This window comes from Rhincodon typus, unplaced genomic scaffold, assembly GCF_021869965.1.
Source record: "Rhincodon typus isolate 14 unplaced genomic scaffold, sRhiTyp1.1 hic_rhity00000605, whole genome shotgun sequence".
Classification (NCBI taxonomy): Eukaryota; Metazoa; Chordata; class Chondrichthyes; order Orectolobiformes; family Rhincodontidae; genus Rhincodon; species Rhincodon typus.
The window spans coordinates 28,010-49,211 of record NW_025966243.1 but is presented as its reverse complement, the minus strand read 5'-3'; the positions used below and the strand labels follow the sequence as shown (position 1 = coordinate 49,211).

At 40.8% G+C, this 21,202-nt stretch overlaps 1 protein-coding gene across 1 annotated transcript in view; it reads left to right on the top strand.

Annotated features, from left to right (window-relative positions):
* Positions 1-17,887: 17,887 nt before the first annotated feature.
* smim14 (small integral membrane protein 14) overlaps positions 17,888-21,202 on the top strand; it is a 15,710-nt gene continuing 12,395 nt past the window's right edge. The window contains exons 1-2 of the mRNA XM_048621377.1: positions 17,888-18,043; positions 20,000-20,048. Of these exons, the coding sequence (XP_048477334.1) occupies positions 17,888-18,043; positions 20,000-20,048 (205 nt within the window). The remainder of the gene's footprint in view (positions 18,044-19,999; positions 20,049-21,202) is intronic.

The following is a 21,202-nucleotide window of genomic DNA, read 5'->3' as shown; positions in this document are numbered from 1 at the left end:
ACTCTGCAGCCAAATCAAGTATTATTGAAGTGTAGTCACTTCTGCAATGTAAGAAAAATGAAAGAAAATAGGGGTTATGAAGCTGTGGAATGCAAAGCTGTGACTTGTTCAAACAATTCATCAGGCACATGATTGGAACAGAGAGCAAATCAGTGTATATAAACAAATTAGACAGTTCATTGAAGAAAAATAGAGCAAATAGATTCATGAATTGGATGAGAATTTTTGATTAGGATTTTTGCTTGGATAGAAGATAAACACTAACCTGGAGTAGTTGGGCTCAATTGTTTATTTCTGTGCTGTAAGTCCTTCATATGATTGCTTGTGGACTGGACAGATTCCATCCAGTGCAGACAGATTGACATTTGTAGGCTTTGATTCTGAGAAGTTTGAGCGAGGGGAACTAGAAATAAGCACTCCATGTTCGGAATACTGAAAAGTTAAGAATTTTTGATGCAAGACTTGCCCTGAAATGCAACATAGATCCTGCTTTGAAGGCAGATCCTTTTTTGGTTGCGAGCATAACATTTATTTGTCAGAGAAATTACTGTCTTATCCAGAGATAACACAGTTTGGAACTGGAGGAACACCGCAGGCCAAGTAGCATCTGAGGTGCAGGAAAGGTAACGTTGCGGGTCGGGACCCTTCTTCAGAAGAACTTTCTGGTTTTACTTTATACTAGTTGAACCAAATGAAATGGTTGTTGCCTAGAGACTGCTATAAGCCTCAGAAAATGGCTCATTATTTCCTTATAGACACTCTCACCCATGAGCAGAAAGAGAAATAAGGGAAAAATAATTATTTGTAAATCTCTAACCATTAAAATATGAAAGAAGGAGGTCCAACACTACTTGATTTCTGTTGGCAGTAATAAAGTTAAAGTGGCATCTAGATTGGAGTGAATCTCACCTAATTTCTGTAGCGAAGTCCGTTCAAAACTGGGACTTTGATCAGATGGGCTGAGGAGCATTAGATGGAGTTTAATTTAGATAAATGTGAGGCGCTGCATTTTGGAAAGTCAAATCAGGGCAAGAGTTATTCCCTTAATGCTAAGGTCTTTTGAGAATGTTGCTAAACAAAAAGAGACCTTGGAGTGCAGGTTCATAGTTCCTTGAAAGTGGAGTCGCAGGTAGACAGGGTAGTGAAGAAGGCGTTTGGTATGCTTGCCTATGTTGGTCAGTGCCATGAATATAGAAGTTGGAAGATCATGTTGTGTCTGTACAGGACATTGGTTAGCCACTTTTGGAATACTGCATTCGTTTCTGGTCTCCCTGCTATAGGAAGGATGTTGTTAAACTTGAAAGGGTTCAGAAAAGGTTTACAAGGATGTTGCCAAGGTTGGAAGGCTTGATCTATAAGGAGAGGCTGAATAGACTGGGGCTATTTTAGCCGGAGTGTCGGAAGGTGAAGGGCAACCTAATAGAGGTTTATAAAATCATGAGGGGCATGGATAGGGTGTTATACCCAAGGTCTCTTCCCCAGGGTAGGGGAGTTCAAAGCTAGAGGGCATAGGTTTAAGGTGAGAGGGGAAAGATTTAAAAGGGACCTAAGGGCCAACTCTTTCATGCAGTAGGTGGTGCATGTATGGAATGAGCTGCCAGTGGAAATGCTGGAGGCAGGTACAGTGACAACATTTAAAAGACATCTGGATGGGTATACGAATAGGAAGGATCAGAGGGATATGGGCCAAATGCTGGCCAAGGGACTATATAAATACCTGGTTGGCATAGATGAGTTGGACCAAAGGGTCTGTTTCCTTGCTGTACATCTGACTCCTGCGCAAATGCAACAATATCAAAGTATTCTGTGCATTTAAATGGTGAGACAAGCAGTTGGAAAGAATGATGAGATTTTAGAGGCACAGTTCAGGGAATTGGGAAGGAAGTCAGCGAGCAAGATCTCAAAGGTAGCCATCTTCAGCTTGTTGATACCACACATAAATTAATTGTTATGGTCAGGTGAGGAGGGTTGGGTGGTTCTCTTCTTTGCACTTCTCATTTGATCCCAGCAGGTTTTTTTGGACACTCTATAATTACCAGTTTAGTGAGTGTTTATCTGGTTTGTGTGCTGCGATAACATGATCAGGTAAGTTTTGAGTTTTTTTGTAAAGAAGTTAGTTTTTATTTCAAGTGACTTTAATTGCATTTAGAAAGCTAAACAATTCAATAAAAAACACTCCAGTTTTCTCACTTGTACTCTCTCTCCCAAAGTTCAACACAAATAGATTACAGAATGGGATGATAATTTACATGGTTTAGAGCCCACTGAATTAATGCAGTATGCTAGACAACAAGGTGCAGGGTTGGATGAACACAGCAGGCCAAGCAGCATCATAGGAGCAGAAAGGCTGACGTTTCGGGCCTAGACCCTTCATCAGAAAAGGGGGAGGGGAAGGGGGTTCTGAAATAAATAGGGAGAGAGTGGGAGGCGGATAGAAGATGGATAGGTGAAGAGGAAACAAACAGGTCGAAGAGGCGGGGATGGAGCCAGTAAAGGTGAGTGTAGGTGGGGAGTTAGGGAGGATGGACAGGTCAAGGGGGCGGGATGAGGTTAGTCGGTAGGAGATGGGGGTGCGGCTTACTGCATCCGCTGTACCCAGTGTACCTCTACATCGGGGAAACGAAGCGGAGTCTCGGGGACCGCTTTGCAGAACACCTACGCTTGGTTCGCAATAAACAACTGCACCTCCCAGTCACGAACCATTTCAACTCCCCCTCCCATTCCTCAGACGACATGTCCATCCTGGGCCTCCTGCAGTGCCACAACGATGCCACCCGAAGGTTGCAGGAACAGGAACTCATATTCCACTTGGGAACCCTGCAGCCCAATGGTATCAATGTGGATTTCACAAGCTTCAAAATCTCCCCTCCCCCTACCGCATCCCAAAACCAGTCCAGCTCGTCCCCGCCTCCCTAACCTGTTCTTCCTCCCACCTATCCCCACCTATCCCCTCCTCCCACCTCAAGCCGCACCCCCATCTCCTACCGACTAACCTCATCCCGCCCCCTTGACCTGTCCGTCCTCCCTGGACTGACCTATCCCCTCCCTAACTCCCCACCTACACTCACCTTTACTGGCCCCATCCCCGCCTCTTCGACCTGTTTGTTTCCTCTCCACCTATCCTCCCCTCTATCCATCTTCTATCCGCCTCCCACTCTCTCCCTATTTATTTCAGAACCCCCTTCCCCTCCCCCATTTCTGATGAAGGGTCTAGGCCCGAAACGTCAGCCTTTCTGCTCCTATGATGCTGCTTGGCCTGCTGTGTAAATCCAGCCCTGCACCTTGTTGTCTCGGATTCTCCAGCATCTGCAGATCCTACTATCTCTAATGCAGTATGCTGCACTTGAAGGTTGGTGAGTTTACTGTCTGCAGGGTGAGTTCAGTGGTTCTGCTGCTTTGAGCATTGAGATGACTTAAAGATTTGGACTGATGATTTACAAGTTCTACTTGAGACAACAGCATTGGGTTGAGTTCATTTTAATGTGTCTGTGACATTTGGGTAGTCAAATGCAGTAGACAGGATCCAGAAACTTGGAAGCTGAATAGAGAGAGAAGAAAGAAACCCAGTCAGGGTAGAGTTCATTCTGTGTTTCAGTTACTTGTCTTATTCTGCAGGTAAAACAGTGCTTAATACACACAAAATATTATCTTCTCATGAACTTCTCTCTCAAAGTAACGAGTAATCCATACAAGATCATGCTACATGTTGTTTGACCCAGGTAAATTGGAATCAAAGATTAGCAGGTAAAAACTGAACAATTAGTTACCTTTTAAAGAAAAGCAAAATTATGTACAGTTGAGGTAATTGCTCACAGTAGGGAAGGTGGGACAAATAAATACAGAGCTCCCTGGATTATGAAAGATAGGGAGTGAATTGAAGCAGAAAGTGTGTGTAAATATCAGAAGTCCAGGAGTTAAAATCATTGGTAACCAGGTTGAATATAGAAAGTTCAAAGGATAAGTGAAAAAGAAGCAAAGAGAGAATGTAAGAAGAAACTGGCAGCTACTATTTTTAAAAATAGAAATCCAAAAGCCTTCTATAAGCTTATGAATGCTAAAGGTTAATGAGAATATAGGATTTACAACAACAACAAACACAAATAAAAATAAATTGCTGGAAAGGCTCAGCAGGTCTGGCAGCATCTGTGGAGAGAAATCAGAGTTGATGTTTCAAGTTCAGTGATCCTTCAGAACGTCTTCTGTTCCTCACAAGATATAAGAACATAAGAACTAGGAGCAGGAGTAGGCCGTCTGGCCCTTCGAGCCTGCTCCGCCATTCAATAAGATCATGGCTGATCCTTTCGTGGACTCAGATCCACTTACCCGCGTTCTCACCATATCCCTTAATTCCTTTATTGTTCAAAAAAAATCTACCTTTTTTAAAAAACATTTACTGAAGTAGCGTCAACTACTTCACTGGGCAAGGAATTCCATAGATTGACAACCCTCTGGGTGAAGAAATTCCTTCACCGTTCAGTCCTAAATCTGCTCCCTCTAATCTTGAGGCTATGCCCTCTTGTCCTAGCTTCACCTGCCAGTGGAAACATCCTCTCTACTTCTATCTTATCTACTCCCTTCATAATTTTATATGTTCCTATAAGATTCCCCCCTCAATCTTCTGAATTCCAATGAAAATAATCCCAATCTACTCAGTCTCTCCTCATAAGCCAACCCCCTCAACTCCGGAATCAACCTAGTGAACCTCCTTTGCACCCCCTCCAGTGCCAATACATCCTTTCTCAAGTAAGGAGACCAAAACTGCACACAGTACTCCAGGTGTGGCCTCACCAGCACCTTGTACAGCTGCAACATAACCTCTCTGCTTTTTATTTCAATCCCTTTAGCAATGAAGGACAAAATTCCATTTGCCTTCCTAATTACTTGTTGTACCTGCAGACCTACCTTCTGTGATTCATGAACAAGGACACCCAGGTCCCTCTGCATAGCAGCATGCTGCAACTTTTTACCATTCAAGTAATAATCCTTTTTACTATGACTCCTACCAAAATGTATGACTTCACATTTATTTACATTGTATTCCATCTGCCAGACCTTTGCCCACTCCCTCAATGTATCTATGTTCCTCTGCAAAGTTTCACAGTCCTCTGCACACTTTGCTTTGCCATTCATCTTAGTGTCATCTGCAAACTTTGACACCCTACACGTGGTCCCCAGCTCCAAATCATCTGTATAAATTGTAAATAATTGCGGTCCCAACACCGATCCCTGAGGCAGACCACTAGTCACTAGTGCCAGCTAGACTGCCAGCTAGAATAGCACTCATTTATCCCCACTCTTTGCTTCCTGTTAGTCAACCAATACTCTATCCGTGCTAATACTTTACCCTTAATGCCATGCATCCTTATCTTATGCAGTAGCCTCTTGTGCGGCACCTTGTCAAAGGCCTTTTGGAAATCTAGGTACACCACATCCACTGGGTCCCCATTGTCCACCTCGCTCGTAATGTCTTCATAGAATTCCAAAAGATTTGTCAAGCATGACCTGCCCTTCATGAACCCATGCTGCGTCTGCCCAACGGGACAACTTCTATCAAGATGCCTTGCTATTTCTTCCTTGATAATAGAGTCGAGCATCTTCCCCACTACAGAGGTTAAGCTAACCGGTCTATAATTCCCCATCTTTTGTCTACTTCCCTTTTTAAACAGTGGCGTCACATTTGCTGTTTTCCAATCTGCTAGGACTGCCCCAGAGTCCAGCGAATTTTGGAAAATTACCGCTAGTGCACCTGCTATTTCTCCCGCCATCTCTTTTCGTACCCTGGGATGCATTCCATCAGGGCCAGGAGACTTATCAATCCTTAGCTCCATTAGCTTGCCCAACACTACCTCTTCCACAATAATGATTGTTTCCAGGTCCTCACCTACCTTCGTCTCTTTGTCAATTATCGGCATGTTGTTAGTGTCTTCCACTGTGAAGACCGATACAAAATACCTGTTCAATGCCTCGGCCATTTCATCATATCCCATAACTAAATTCCCCTTCTCATGCTCTAAAGGGCCAACGTTTACTTTAGCCACTCTTTCGTTTTTATATATTTATCGAAACTTTTCCTATCTGTCTTTATATTCTGTGCTAGTTTTTTTTCATGTTCTATCTTACTTTTCTTTATAGCTCTTTTTGTGGCTTTCTGTTGACCTTTAAAGTTTTCCCAATCTTCTAGTTTATGCTGTTTTTGGCCACTTTGTATGCCTTCTCTTTCAATTTGATAGCCTCCCTTGTTTCTTTAGACACCCATGGCAGATCACCCCTTTTCTTACAGTCCTTCCTTTTCATTGGAATATACTTTTGCTGAGCACTTTGAAAGATTGCTTTGAAAGTCCTCCACTGCTCGTCAACTGTCCCACCATAAAATCTTTGTTTCCAGTTTACTTTAGCCAAGTCCTCCCTCATTCTATTGTAGTTCCCCTTGTTCAAGCACAAGCACGTGGTAGTGCTAGAGAATTGGTGAATTGCAAATGTAACACTTTTTTTTATTTTCAAAGTGTCAATGGAAAAGCTGTATAACTACAAGCCAGTCACGTTAATGTGGGTGATGAGAAAGTATTTGGTGGTACAAATAGCAATAACAGTCATTCTTACAAACATGGATTAACTGAAAAATTGCTAAGGGGAAATAGCATCTAACTAACTTGGGCTTTTTGAGGGTTGACTGGAGTGATATATTTGATAAAGTAGTACAGAACAAAAAGGGACAGGAACCATATTGTTACAAGATTGGCCACCTGATAGGAAATGAGAGTTGTGGTGAATGATATCTTTTTGGGTCCAGAGGCAGGTATGTAGTGGGGTTCTCCAGGGATTGCAGTAGGGATTACTTTTCTGGATATGTTTTAATGACCTAGTCTTGGGTGTACAGAGCACAATTTCAAAACTTACGACTGAAACAACTTGAGTGTTTTGTAAACTGAGGAGAGTGATTAAACTTCAAGAGGAAATAGACAGGATAGACAAGTTGCAGATGAGTTTTAATGCAGAAATGTGATGCATTTTGGTAAGAATAATGATGAGATTACTGTTCTATATGCCATAGAAATGGATCAATCTACCCAACCTGCACAAGTTGGTGTTTCGCATCTAAATCTACCATTGTAACCATCCATTCCATTGTCTCGTATGTTTGTCTAATTCCTTAAAAATGCATCTGCATTGTTCTTTTCAAGCACAGTGTGCTGTCAAATTCTGCATTCTTACCAAATTTTGGCTTAAAAAAATTTCTTCTGAATTCCCCTTTAGATTTCACGGTGACTATTTGATATTGGTGGAAAAAAGACGCTTGGGTGAAACTTCACAGCCATTCTCTGTGTGTTTTTGAAGTGGGAAAGTCATTTAATTAGACAGAATGTTGGCATCCTGGAGTCCATGATTCTGGAAAAATACCTAGTGGCACCTAATACAGATGGGCCTGTCCAAGGAAGAAAAGTGGATCTCTCATTGGCATGCCAACTGGCAGTCAAGACCCCAACTCCTCCATAAAACCTAACTCATTTGCTCTGTATCTCCACCAACAAAACCTTTCATTATTTTTATGATCTTTATTAGGTCACCACTCAAACTTCTTTTGAGAGAGAAGACCTGCCTGTCTATTCTTTCCTGAAGTGCCAACCCACACTCTTTTGATATCTTGCTTATAAATCTTCTGTGCATCCTCCTGGTATCTCCATACTCTTTTCATAATATAGTGACCATAGCTGCAGACCGTATTGTTGAAAGTAGTCTAACCAAATTTTAATTCCGTGTCTCAAGGGAAGGAAAACGGTTTGCCTTCTTGAGAGACAATATAATTTGAAGGGCACAACTCCATCAGGAATGCAGGAGTAGAGATACCTGGAGAGAGGTGTATACAGATCATTGACGTTGGCAGGCAACAGTTGAACTTACTGGTTAATCAAGCCCATGAGATACATAATTCATAAATGGGAACATGGAGTGCATAAACAGGACTTGATGGCTTCCAGCCCAGGGATTACAGAATCCGAGTTATGACACAGAAACATCCCACCAAGTTAATTAATGCAAAGATTAGTGACATAGTAAACATAAATGGGATTAGATGGAGATAATGCATTGGCTTTAGAAGGAATGCAGTGCAGGTTAACCAGGATGCTACCTGAACCCCAAGCCATAATCTAACGGTGTTCCTCCAAAACTGTCTGTTTACTTTCGAAATTTGCAAATTTTTCTCCCATTATTTGAGAAAATATAATGAAAAATCATAAAATTGAGAAGGATTGACGTAAACCAGGCTTATTATTATAGAAGGTTCAGGTTGGAATTTAATTTGAGATCTGAAAGGAATTGATGGAATAAGTTGAAAGGTTTTCCCTATTAAGGAATTCTAGGTAAAAAGGACACAACCTTTTCAGAGCTGGAACATTCAGAGAAGTTGGAAAACCTGTTGGAGAAAGGATAGAAGACGTATGGAACTCTTTCCCACAGACAGCAGTAAATACTAGCTCAATAATTCAAAATCCATACTTACTGGATTTATGCTGAGAATACTAAAGGATATGGAGTCTAGGTTGGAGGATGGAGTTGGGATTTAGATCAACCATGAATCTACTGAATTCTGGAGCAAGGAAATGAAAGGCCTATTCTCATTCCATATTGCACCTAACCTCTTCAAGTAACTGAAAGACAGAGGCATTTTTGACCATGTTTGGGGTTCAGGCTAGTATGTTCATTTTATTAGTAAATCAAAAAACGTGTAAAATGATCCTTTGACAAGGCATTGCTGACAATTTTTTTTTTTTCCCCTCTTCTCCCCACAGTCCTCTCTTGTTTAAGAAAAGCTAGTGATCTGTTGAAGTAAGCTGACCAAACAGACCAGAAAGTTGTAGGTGGTACATAATAACAAGTTTATTCTGTAACAGACATGAGGTAACAATAGCCACGTATTGCAGGATAAAAGTTTGTGGAACCTTTTCCAGGAATGTTTTCCCAATATTGATGACAATTTTATCCATTATATGCTGTGCAGTTAATAATGGAGTGTTTTTTTTTAAAAAAAATGTCCAGTTTATTGAATGACAAAGTAGAAATTGTTTATAATAATTTCACAATACAATGAACGAAGGTTAGTATAGATAAAGGACATGATGTGACTTAATCGTTCAAAACTATTCTTTTTCTAATGTTCTAAAAGAAATGGAGACTGCTACTGCAAAGCTAATCTCATTTTTTTTTGACTAAAGCTAATCTAATTTTCTCTCCATAACTTGTACATTCAACTGCTTTAAAACGGTTCTCCAATTTCTTTCCTATGTGACACAATAGTCTGTGCCTTGGACTGCTGCCACAGGAAATAGACTATGTTTTGAATGCTCTGCTCTTATTCTTTCGGTGTTATTAACCAGAGGTGAGGAATCAAAATCTCTCTGACTGGTGAGTCAGTAACTAGGGTAAGATTATCAAAACTGTTCAGAATTTTAAAAGACTTAATTAACTTTTTTTTCCTTTATCCCTTCCACTCTGGAAATAGTTTTAGAACTTCAATTTTTTTTTCTTCTAGCTATAATTTTCTATCCTGGGCACATCACTAAAATTAACTGATATCCTTTTCAAGATTATTGTTACTAAATTTATCATTACCTCATTAAATTCTTATTACTTAATCTTGCAGCAAAAATTCCTATTTTTATATGCTATTGACCTTTTTCATTACTTTGTTTAGCTACTTACTTACACTTCCAGATTATTTTGTATGGTTGAACCCTGTACATCACCGTCCACATCTTTCACTACCTTTCCCTTGTGTGTTTCTTCTCACATAACAGGAAAAGATTATTCAGCCCTTTGTTAATTTGGATTGTGGCAGATCTGTGCTTCAGTTCTGTTCATCTGCCATTGCTGTATAATCCTCTATGCCCTTACCTGCAAAGTAGTAGGTCACGCTTAACCACATTAAGTTTCTCTAATTCTGTTATCCTTAAATCAACTTTATATCCATGCTGCTATGTTTTCTTTTTACCAAACTGAATTTTTCTAAGCAGCTCTTGAGACACTTTTTTTTTTCTTTTCAAATGCATTCAAAAATTCTTGTAAAAATGTTACTTTTTTATCCAATTGCTATGTTATTCAACAAATATTCTACTAAATTTGTGTTAAACATTTAACTAGCTAGCACACCTCTTTCAGGTCGTCAATCAGTTACTCCCTTAAGTAGTTTAAACTCTTGCTTCTATGGCAGTTGACTCTGACAAAACATGCATTGGAGGTGTGGCATTCCCTTGCAGTTTGAACTAGTTGCTTGTGTGCTACATGCTTATTTCTTCAAACTTTCTGGCACATAAAGTGAGATGAACCAATAGTTGCTGTAAACCATCAGCTGCTTAATTTCACAGTAAAGTGAACATAAGAGAGCAACTGTTATGATCAGTCGCACTTTGTTCACTCATTAACTGAATGTAAATGGGTTAGGACTATATGTACTGGCACTTTGAAGAATGAGGATGGATCTCATTGAAATCTTAAAATTTTAACAAAACTAGATAGGATAAACAACAGGATGAATGTTCCTGACGTTTAGGAAGTCCAGAATCAGGGTCACAGTCTAACAATATAGGTAGGCCATTTAGGACTGAGGTGATGAGAAATTTGTTCAGTGTGTTGTGGAATTCTCTGCCATAGAAACAAGTTCAAAATAATGGATGTTTTCAAGGAGTTGGATGTGGTGCTTAGGGCTAAAAGGATCAAAGGTTATGGGGAGATGGTAGAGACAGGGTACTGAGTTGCACGGTGGACAGTGAAGATTATCTAAGAGTAATGTGAGGTGTTGCATTTTGGTAAGATAAACTAGGGCAGGACTTGCACACAGTTAATGGTGAGCATTGGGGAGTGTTGTTGAACAGAGAGATCTAGGAATGCAGATACATAGTTTCTTGAAAGTGATGTCACAGGTAGACAGGATGATGAAGAAGGAGTTTGGAACACACGCTTTCATTGGTCAGAGCATAAACAACAGGAGTTGGGACATCATGTTGTGGTTGTATAGGACATTGGTGAGGCTGCTTTGGAGTACTCCTTACAGTTCTGATTGCTCTGCTATAGGAAGGATGTTATTAAACTTGGAAAGGGTGCAAAAAAGTTTTATAAGGATGTTACCGAGACTGGAAGGTTTGAGTTATAAGGATAGGCTGGGACTTCTTTCACTGGACTGTAAGAGGTTGAGGAGTGACCTTGTAGAGGTTTATGAAATCATGAGGGGCATAGATAAGATGAATAGGCAAGGTCTTTCCCCTAGGGTAGGGGAGTCCAAAACTAGAGTGCATAGATTTAAGGTGAAAGGGGAAAGATTTATAAGGGACCTGAGGGGCAGCTTCTTCACACGGAGAAGGTGGTGTGTGTATGGAATGAGCTGTCAGAGGAAATGGTAGAGGCAGGTACAATTACAACATTTAAAAGACATTTAGACTGATATGAATAGGAAAGGTTTAGAAGGATATGGGCCAAAAGCAAGCAAACGGGACTGGTTTAATTTGGGAAACCTGTTTGGCATGGACAAGTTGGTCTCAAGGGTCTGTTTCCATACTGTATGACTCTATGAACTGGACGATCAACCATGATCATATTGAAAGGTAGAGCAGGCTGAAAAGGGCCAAATGGCCTCCTACAATTTTCTGTTTCTCTGTTCATGTGCAAATAGTCTGGTACAATGGTGAGCATAGCTGCTTTCTAAGCTTTGATACCCCTCATCACTGTGATGTCATTTGCAGAAGTTTATCATGCATTTGTGTTAAATTCTCGCACCATTGACTGGTTTTCCCAGCAGAGTGAAATATTTTGCTATTTCCCCTTCTTCAGTGTTCCATGCCACACAAATAAATATGAAGCATTTCCTTAGCCATTGTATTGGGTTGTCTTACTTATTACAGAGGGTTTTCTATTTACAGCCCAGGACAGAATTTTGTATCCCTGCTATGGCCTGTTTTATCTTCCTTGTAGCGTTGTTATGTCTTAACTGCCAACTTTGGGACTTTATTTGCTTGTGGTTCCTGACCTGTCTCCCTTACTGGGGTTCTGCTTGAAGACCTCTTAATGTGCCAATTATTGTACTGTCTCTTTTTAAAGCTCAACAGGTGGGGATATTCAGTTTTTGTCGGTAGCTCTGGAAGCTGCTAATTACTTCCTTTTTGATTTTCGTGGATAGGTTGGCTTTTAATGCAGATTTAGCTAATTTATGGCATCATTGGCCTTTTTTAAAACCACTTGCAAGTATTTTTAAATTGCACCTGTTTAAAAAAAATACATTTCAAATCCTTTCTATGGAAAAATGTCAAAATTTTACTGTGCTTTGAACATGTACATGATGAGTTTGATTATAAGGCATTGAGAATACTCAAGATATGGCTGCTGAGGCATTTAGCTAATGTTATTTAAAAGATTTCAGCAAAGAACTCGGAAGCATTACTTAAACTGAAGAAATGGTTTGTCCAAACAAGCTACTACCTTTTATCATGTACCTTGTAGGTATCCATCTGCTTAAAACTGCAGTTGTAATGGTCATGACTTTCACCAGGGGAGCTGTAGATTAAGCACAACTTCCTACAAACATATAGTTTGGTAAAGTTCTATTTTGCAAACGGACTTCATAATGATCTATTACTGTAGGTTGTAACATTTTTACTTTATAAACACAACATTGTATATTTTTTATTTTCGTTGAGGTAAGGTGAGAATGACAGCCTTTGACATCAAGGCAGTATTCAACTGACTGTGGCATCAAGGAGCCCTAGCAAAACTGAAATCAATTGGGTATCAAGGGACAAACTCTCCAGTGGTTCGTGTCATACCTGACACGTAGGAATATGGTTGTGGTTGTTGGAGGCCAGTCATATCAGCTTCAGGACATCTCTGCACAAGTTCCTCAGGGTTGTGTCTCAGGCCCAACCATCTTCAGCTGCTTCATCGATGACCTTCCCTCCATCAGACGATCATAGAATCCCTATAGTGTGGAAGCAGGCCATTATGGCACATTGAGTCCTCACCACCCTACCCTATCCCTGTACCCCTGCATTTTCCCATGGTTTATCGACCTAGCCTGCATATTCATGGACACTATGCGCAATTTAGCATGGCCAATCCAACTAACCTGCACATCTTTGGACTGTGGGAGGAAACCGGAGTGCCTGGAGTAAACTAACATAGACACGGGGAGAATGTGCAAACTCCACACAGACAGTCGCCCAAGGCTAGAATCAAACCTGGGCCACTGGCGCTGTGAGGCAGCAGTGCTAACCGATGACCTACTGTGCCACCCTAGAAATGGGGTTATTCGATGATGATTGCACAATGTTCATCACCAATCATGACCTTTCAGATACTAGAGCATTCCACATTCCAATGCAACAAGATCTGGACAATATCCAGGCTTGGGCTGACAAGTGGCAAATAAATTCATGCCACACAAATGCTAGGCTATGGCCATCAATAATAAGAAACAATCTAACCATTGCCCTTGACATTCAATGGTATTATCATCACTGAATCCCTCACTGCCAACAACCTGGGGGTTACCATTGATCAGAAATTCAACTGGAGTCACCACATAAACACAGCGGCTACAAGAGCAGGTCAGAGGCTAGCAATACTGCAATGCATAAAATCCCCAAAGCCTGTGCACCATCTACAAGGCACAAGTCAGGAGTGTGATGGAATACTCCCCACTTGCCTGGATAAGTGCAGCTCCAACAACACTCAAGAAACTTGACACCATCCAGGACAAAGCAGCCTACTTGATTTGTACTACATTAACAAGCATCTGCTCCCTCCACTGATGCTCAGTAGCAGCACTGTGTACTATCTACAAGATGCACTGCACAAATTTGCCAAAGCTCCTCAAGCAGTACCTTCCAAACCCACGACCACTTCGATCTAGAAGGACATGGGCAGCAGATCCCTTCCAAGCCACTCACCATCCTGACTCCGAAATATGTCACCATTTCTTCAGTGTCACTGTGCCAAAATCCTGGAATACCCTCTCTAATGGCATCGTAGGTCAACCCTCAGCAGGGGGTTTGCAGTGGTTCAAGAAGGCAGCTCATCACCACCTTCTTGGGCAATAGGGACAGGCAATAAATGGTGGCCAGCCATTGGCTGAAATTACCATTCTGTTTCCCAAGTTTAGAAATGTAAAACGGCTAAGTTTAAAGTTCTTTAACTTTACCCATCCACTAAGTAAATTTTAGGCATCACAATGGGGTTTTTGGTACTTATCCCATCAAAAAGCTGATTCACTAATCATTCAACTAATTGATTTCTGTGTGGGACAGTGCCAAACCTCAGTGCTCAAAGACAAAGTGTTGCAGACTGGCACATTGGAAGGACTAGGGTGATGTCTGAGGGACACAGCACAAGTTGGGGCACAGGCTTTAAGATTTCACTTCGACTTCACCTGATCCATCAGGTTTACTCTGGGTATCAATAACCCATAGCAGTTCTAACAACAGGATATACCTCATTGTTCTTTATCACAGCAAGGTACACTACAAAAATACTTCAAAAATTGTAATACATCAGAAGTTTACCTGTACAATACTTAATACTTAAAATCTGAAGTGACCCAGTTTATGTGGACTTCTCTGAGGATCTGACCAAAGCACGTAATCAGCCCACTGTCTGAAATTCCAGTCACAGATCAGATCACTCCTGCTCTGAGACATGCTTTCTTACGCTCCTGTTCCATAGAAGCAACCTGTGTGATTAATCCTCAACACTGTCCAGCAAACATCACATATGTAACGTCTTTCATGGTCCAGTTAATCTTTCACTCATTTAAACAGCTGCTTGTTTTCTCTGGAAAGACGCTTATCTCACGGTTTTAAAAGAACCTTGACCTCAGGCCAACTTGTTCAGGCTGCCCATACAAGCCTGATTCCTTGCAGCTTTTGTCATTTAATCAACCATATGATATTTGCACAGCACATGATCAACAGCTTTATTTTGCTGACAAATAGTACATCACATGTCTAGTGAACTGCATTTCTTTTAAATCAGACATAACCTAGACTCTCTGCCACCAATTACAACATAATGTAAATACACATCTCTCTCTGGAAAACACAGAAGAATTTAAGACATCATCCAACCGTTTGACCTTTCAATAGAACAGGCTTAATATGTTTGTTTTCTTATTTTGGCTCATCCTGCAAATTTAGGATTACTACCGACAGGATAAATGCTGACTTGGGTTCGGCCATAGTCTAGAGCTTCAATGCGGCAGGGGACTGCAAATTGTGTAAAACCCCTCGGGTGTTGTTTGAAATTAAAGGAGTGGCATATCATGCATTAAAAGAAACTGATTTGTTTTTCACTCTATACAGTGTTAAATTTGATTTATTCTTGCATGGATTGTGGGTGTCAGTGGCAAGGTGCCATTTATCCATTCCTAATTGCCCTCTGAGGTGGTGAGCTGTCTCATTGAATTGTTGCAATTTATCTAATATAGTTCCAAGATTGGATTCAGCAACAGTGAAAGAACAAAAATTGTCCCAAGTCAATTGTGTATCTTAGAGGAAACTTGCAGGTGGTGTTCCAATGTGCTTGTCTTCCTAGAAGTAAAGGTTGTGGATTTAAAAGGTGTTACTGAAGAAACCTTGATGAATAGTTGCATTGTACAAGGCCATAAGACTTAGACCAAATGGCCTACTTCTACTGAATCCAATCTGCAATTCAAGGAGATCATGCCTGATCTATATAGGAACAGGAGTAGGCCATTCAGCCCCTCAAGCCTGTTCCACTATTCAGAGAGATCATTTGGTGATTTGTGGCCTACCTCCATATACCTGCATTTTGGCCCATATCCTTTAATAGCTTTGCTTAACAAAAGTTTATCAATTTCAGATTTAAAATGAATAACTGATCTAGCAACCACTGTCATTTGTAGAAGAAAGTTCCAAACCTTTACGAACCTTTGTGTGTGGAAGTGCTTCCAACATGTCTGTCCAATGGTCTGGCCCTAATTTTTAGATCTGATCATCATCCTCTTTCCTGCCTTTTCCCATTACTCTTGATTTTGTTAATGATTAGAAAAGTCTATCTCAGCCTTGAATATACTTAACGACCCAGTGTCAAAAGTTTTCTGTGGTAAAGAATTACAACAAGTCAGTATCTTTTAAGCAAAGCACCCTCTTAAGTGAGCTGTACAATGGTCACTCCTACCAGTGCTATTAGGGACAGATGCCTCTATGTCCAGGAGGTTGGTAAGGACAAGGTCATGTAGGTTTTGTCCTCTCTTGTTGGTTCTCTTGCTGACTTCCTTCAGGACACTGCCAGGTTGGACTATTGAAATCCCCTTCTGAGTTCAATCTGTGCCCATGCCATTCTTGTGGCTTCTTGCAAGTAACTTTTAGGTGAGTACTGATTGAGTCAAGGGAAAGGGGTATGGGTAGTGTTGGTGGGAATGTTGTATGTGATAGCAGGGAAGTCTTGTTCATGCTTAACCTAATACCATGAGACTTCATAAGGTCCAGAATTAATATTGCAGACTCCATAGGTAATTGCTAGCCAACTGTATGTCACTGGGCCACACCTGTGCTTGGTCGGTCTTTCTTTAAATTTTAATGTTTGGACATGGGGAAAGCATAGCGTTCAATCTGGACTGCCTACAGAACAGGATGTGTAAATCAGATTTGCACATGTTGGAGACTATAAAAGATGGGAGAGGCGGTGAAAGCATCAGAAGTACTGGAGTGTTCAAATCTGGAAATGACAAAGCCACATGTGAAAACTGAATGGGCATGGAAGGTTCATGTTGTGGAGGTGGAATTGATGGTCTTTGCAATTGAGGATGTGGAAGCTGAAAGGTGACGAGTTGTGACTAGTTTTGTTGCGTTTGGGGGAAGAATTGTTAGCAAGGAAACAGAGTTTGTCATGTGACAATGGTGATCATCCCAATGTACAGTTGCAACCCATACAAGATTGGATGCTAATCAAGCAGTTTGACATCATTTAGACTGTTCAGGGATTAGGGCGGTACCAGAAACACACAACTATGTCAGGGGAAAACTGTTGAAATTGATCCATCTTTGCAGGTGATTTCCCTTAAGGGAAATATACCTTCCATCTTGTGTTAGCAGAGGCAGTACCTCTGCTAAACGGAACCATTTAGAACAGATCCAGCAACTCAAGGCTGGGCACCCATGAGACATTGTGGGCTATGAGCAGCAGCAGAATTGTACTCCAGCACAATCTGCAACCTCATAGCATAAAATATCTCCTATTGTACCATTATGGTCAAGATGGGGATCAACGTTGATTCAATGAAAAATGCAGGAAGGCGTGCGAGGTGACAGGCCGTGAAGCTACAACTGTAGCCTACTTGCATGTGAAACAGAATAAACAGCAAATAAATGAACTGGACGAAGTGATTTCACAACTAATGCTTCAGAAATTAGTTTTGCAATCTTACTGTTTCCATTCACGAATGATGGACAATTAAACAACTTATTGGAGGAGAAACTATCCACAAATATCCCCATCCTCAAGAATGGTGGAGACAAGCATGTCACTGCAAAAGATGAGGCTGAAGCAATTGCATCACTCTTGAGGCAGAAGTGTCAAGTGCACGGTCTTTTTGGACATCCTCCAATTGTCCCTGATATGTTAAGTGCCAATCTTCATCCAAATTGATTCCCTCCAAGTGGTATTGAGAAACATCTGAAGGCACTAGATACTGTAAACTACAGACCCTGAAAACATTCTGGCAATAATACTGAAGACTTGTGCTGCAGAAATTGTCACACTCCTAATCAAGTTGTTGTCGTTGTACTGGAATGTCAGCATCTATCTGACAATGTAAAAAATTGCACAGATGTCCTGGATAACAAAGGAAGACATTTAACCTGGCCAATAATCACCTCATCATAAAATTATGGAAAGAGTCATCAACAATACCATCAAACAACACTTACTTGGTAATAGCCTGGTCACTGCTCAGTTTGGGTTCTGCTGGGATCACTCGGGACGTGACTTCAATCTAGCTGTGGTTCAGGAGTGGACCAAAGATCTGAATGGAGCAGAGCTGACAGTAGGTGCTGTTCATGTCAAGGCCACATTTGACCAAGTGTGACATCAAGGAGCCCTAGCAAAGCTGAAGTTAATGAGAATCAGGAAATATTTTCTGCTCTTCGGACAAAGGAAAATCATTGTGGTTGTTGGAGGTCAGCCATCTCAGCTCCAGGACATCACTGCAGGAGTTCCTCCGAGAGCTTTTCAGCTGCTTTGTCCATGGGCAAACGCCTGATGATTTAGGGAAGATAATGACAGGACAATCTTCAGCACCATTTGCTATGACTCAGATACTGAAGCAGGTCATTGTCCATGACTTGCTGCATTTGGAAACATCCATAAATGGGCTGATGATAAGTGGCAAGAAACATTTGTGCAAGTCAGGAATGTAATGGAAAATTCCTACTTGCCGAGGTTAATGCAGTTCCAACAACGCTTAAGCTTAACACCATCCAGGACATAGTAGCCTGCTTGACTAGCACCAAATTCAATCCCTCCATCATCACATAGTAATAGCAGTGTACCATCTACATGATACTATGCAGAAATTCACCAGGACTCCTAGGCAACATCTTTCCTTCCCATTACCACTACAGTCCAGTAGGATATGAGCAACAGATACATGGGAATGCACCACCTGCAAATATGCCTCCACCACTCGCCATACTGACTTGGAAATTTATCACTTTTTTCCTTCAGTGTCACGGTTAGAATCCTGAAACACTCTCTCGAACAGCATGTGGGTGTGGTTACACCAAATAGACTAGTCGTTCAAGAAGACAGCTCACCACCAACTTGCTGAACTCAAATGAGTAATAAACACTGGCCCAGACAATGACACTCACATCCCATAACTGAATTTTGAAAAAGTAGCAATTATATTCCTTTAAGAAGTTTTATTGTGCCCACCAGCACAATGCTAGCTGGCCATAGCAATGTGGCTTAAGCTAACCTCTCTCCTTTTAGAATCGTCCTCCTCCTCCTCAAAAGGTCCAGAATCTTGCTCGAGTATGATTCCTATGAGCTGTCCTTTGATACCTGGCCCTTTTTTTATGAAATTGAGCATTATCAATGGAGTCCATAAACATGGAGAGCATCTTAGCACTAGACCAAGCCTTCTCATTCATTTCCCTTTCAAGATATAATTGAGTAATGACCAGAAGTGAGACCACCTGATTCATTCTACCTCATTCTTGGGCATTATTGCTAGTCTTAGCATTGGAACGGCGGGCCTGGCTAACCACAACTAAGAGCAATCCTTTTTCTCTGTGAACCTGGGTAAATAAATTTAGCAGAAGCATTGATTTCTGTACTGATAGTTAACAGAATCTGAGTTAGGTTGGCACAATGTTAAATCCAAGCAATGCCAATCTACCTTTCTATCCTTTCAGTACAGATGAGAGCAACTGTGTTAATCTCCATGCTTTTTGATTTGCATTTGTATTATATATCACTTTCTACGTGCATAAAGAGTTACAAAGAAATCCAAGAAACTGAATTGAGCACCTAATTTTACCTGCCATTTATAAAAGTTCAAAGTTCTTTTGCAGGTAGAGATCTTAGAGAGATGGCTTCTGGTATTCATTTCTATTAGGTGGAGAAGGGGCAGGTTTTCTCTCAATTAATTTGTCAGTTTCTTAACTTTGCTATCTGGGATTTTTCTAGTCTATTTTTGTACAAGCTGTTTTTGGGGAATGGGGGTGATGGTGCGCCTTGACTAACGTGTGCAGTGTTTGTTTTCTCCCTTCCCCCTCCCTTGAATACTATTTCATAAGACCCTGACTGGGCTGGAAAACATTAAGAATCCTTGTGCCAATTATAAGACGCATGCCAATGATTTGTTTTTGAAGAAAAACTAGAAACAAACCTCTCTGTATTGGAAAAGACAGTAAATAGTCAAATCATTAAATTTCTTAAATTTGTGGTTTACAAGGCTACAATCCTTTATCTTTTGTTGTTTTCTCTTGAATTTCAGCTGCGACAGTCGCAATCCTATTGCACAGACAATGAGTGTCTGCAAGAATGTAAGTTCTTCTCTTAATTTAAATTGATCTATCAATAATTTTGTGAAATGCCAATATGCATAATAGAAATTTGGTTGCCTTTGTTCATCTCATCAAAATGCAAGGCCTCTCCTTTATCTAAATCCAGGGTAAAGAGAGCACGTTTCTCTCCTGAAAGAATATTAGTGAACCAGATGAGGTTTTATGACAGTAGACAGTGGTTACACAATCACAATTAGGCTAGCTTTTTATTCTAGACTTTTATTGAAATCAAATCCCACCATCTGCCATAGTGGGCTTTGTGTCCCTGGAACTTTTGCCTTGGGTTCTGGGTTACTAACATCCCTAATAACATTACCACTATGTTCCCAATACTGGTCTATTAAATCTAAATACAGAAATAAACTAGCTTTTTGCTGACCTTGCTTTTTAGTGTTCAATCTGATAGTGTAAAGAGGATACTAATACTTTTGGGTAGTGTCTTTTAATTACTTTCATTGGTGTTCACAGCAAAGTGGTAGTTTCCAAATGAGATCCACATATTGAAACTTCCAATCAATGTGATCTGATAGGATAACGAGTTGTAACAATTGTAATGATTGTTTGTTTGTTTTCCATGCCATCATGCACTGGAAATTACTTGAGCTGCCCATGACTTCTCAATGCTTAGACTAAACTAACAATCAAATTCTCAACAAGTAAGGTAATTCCATTACAACAGCTTGTAGCTTCAACAGTGAAGTGACTTGAGACATTTACTTAGTGCCAAAAGCTTGGTCAAAGAGGCAGGATTCAAGGAACTTCAGCGAATTAAAGAAAACAAACCTTGGAAAGCAGTTGTATTTCTGTTTGTTCCTTGAAATCCAGATACTTAAATGTTTGGGTTATCTCCTTGACAATTAGGGAATTGTGAAACCAATCATTTCTACTGGCCAAGTAACAAAGGAGTGCATGGCAGTTTCTTTATTGTTTGTCAGTTCATCAACCTGCCGTGGCATTTGATAAGGTCATGCCTAATTGTGAACTCAACTCTACTTTCTTGTCAAAACACAGTGTGGAGCTGGATGAACACAACAGGCCAGGCAGCATCAGAGGAGCAGGAAAGCTGACGTTTTGGGTCGGGTCCCTTCTTCATATATGGGGGAGGGGAAAGGGGCTCTGAAATTAAAGGGGGG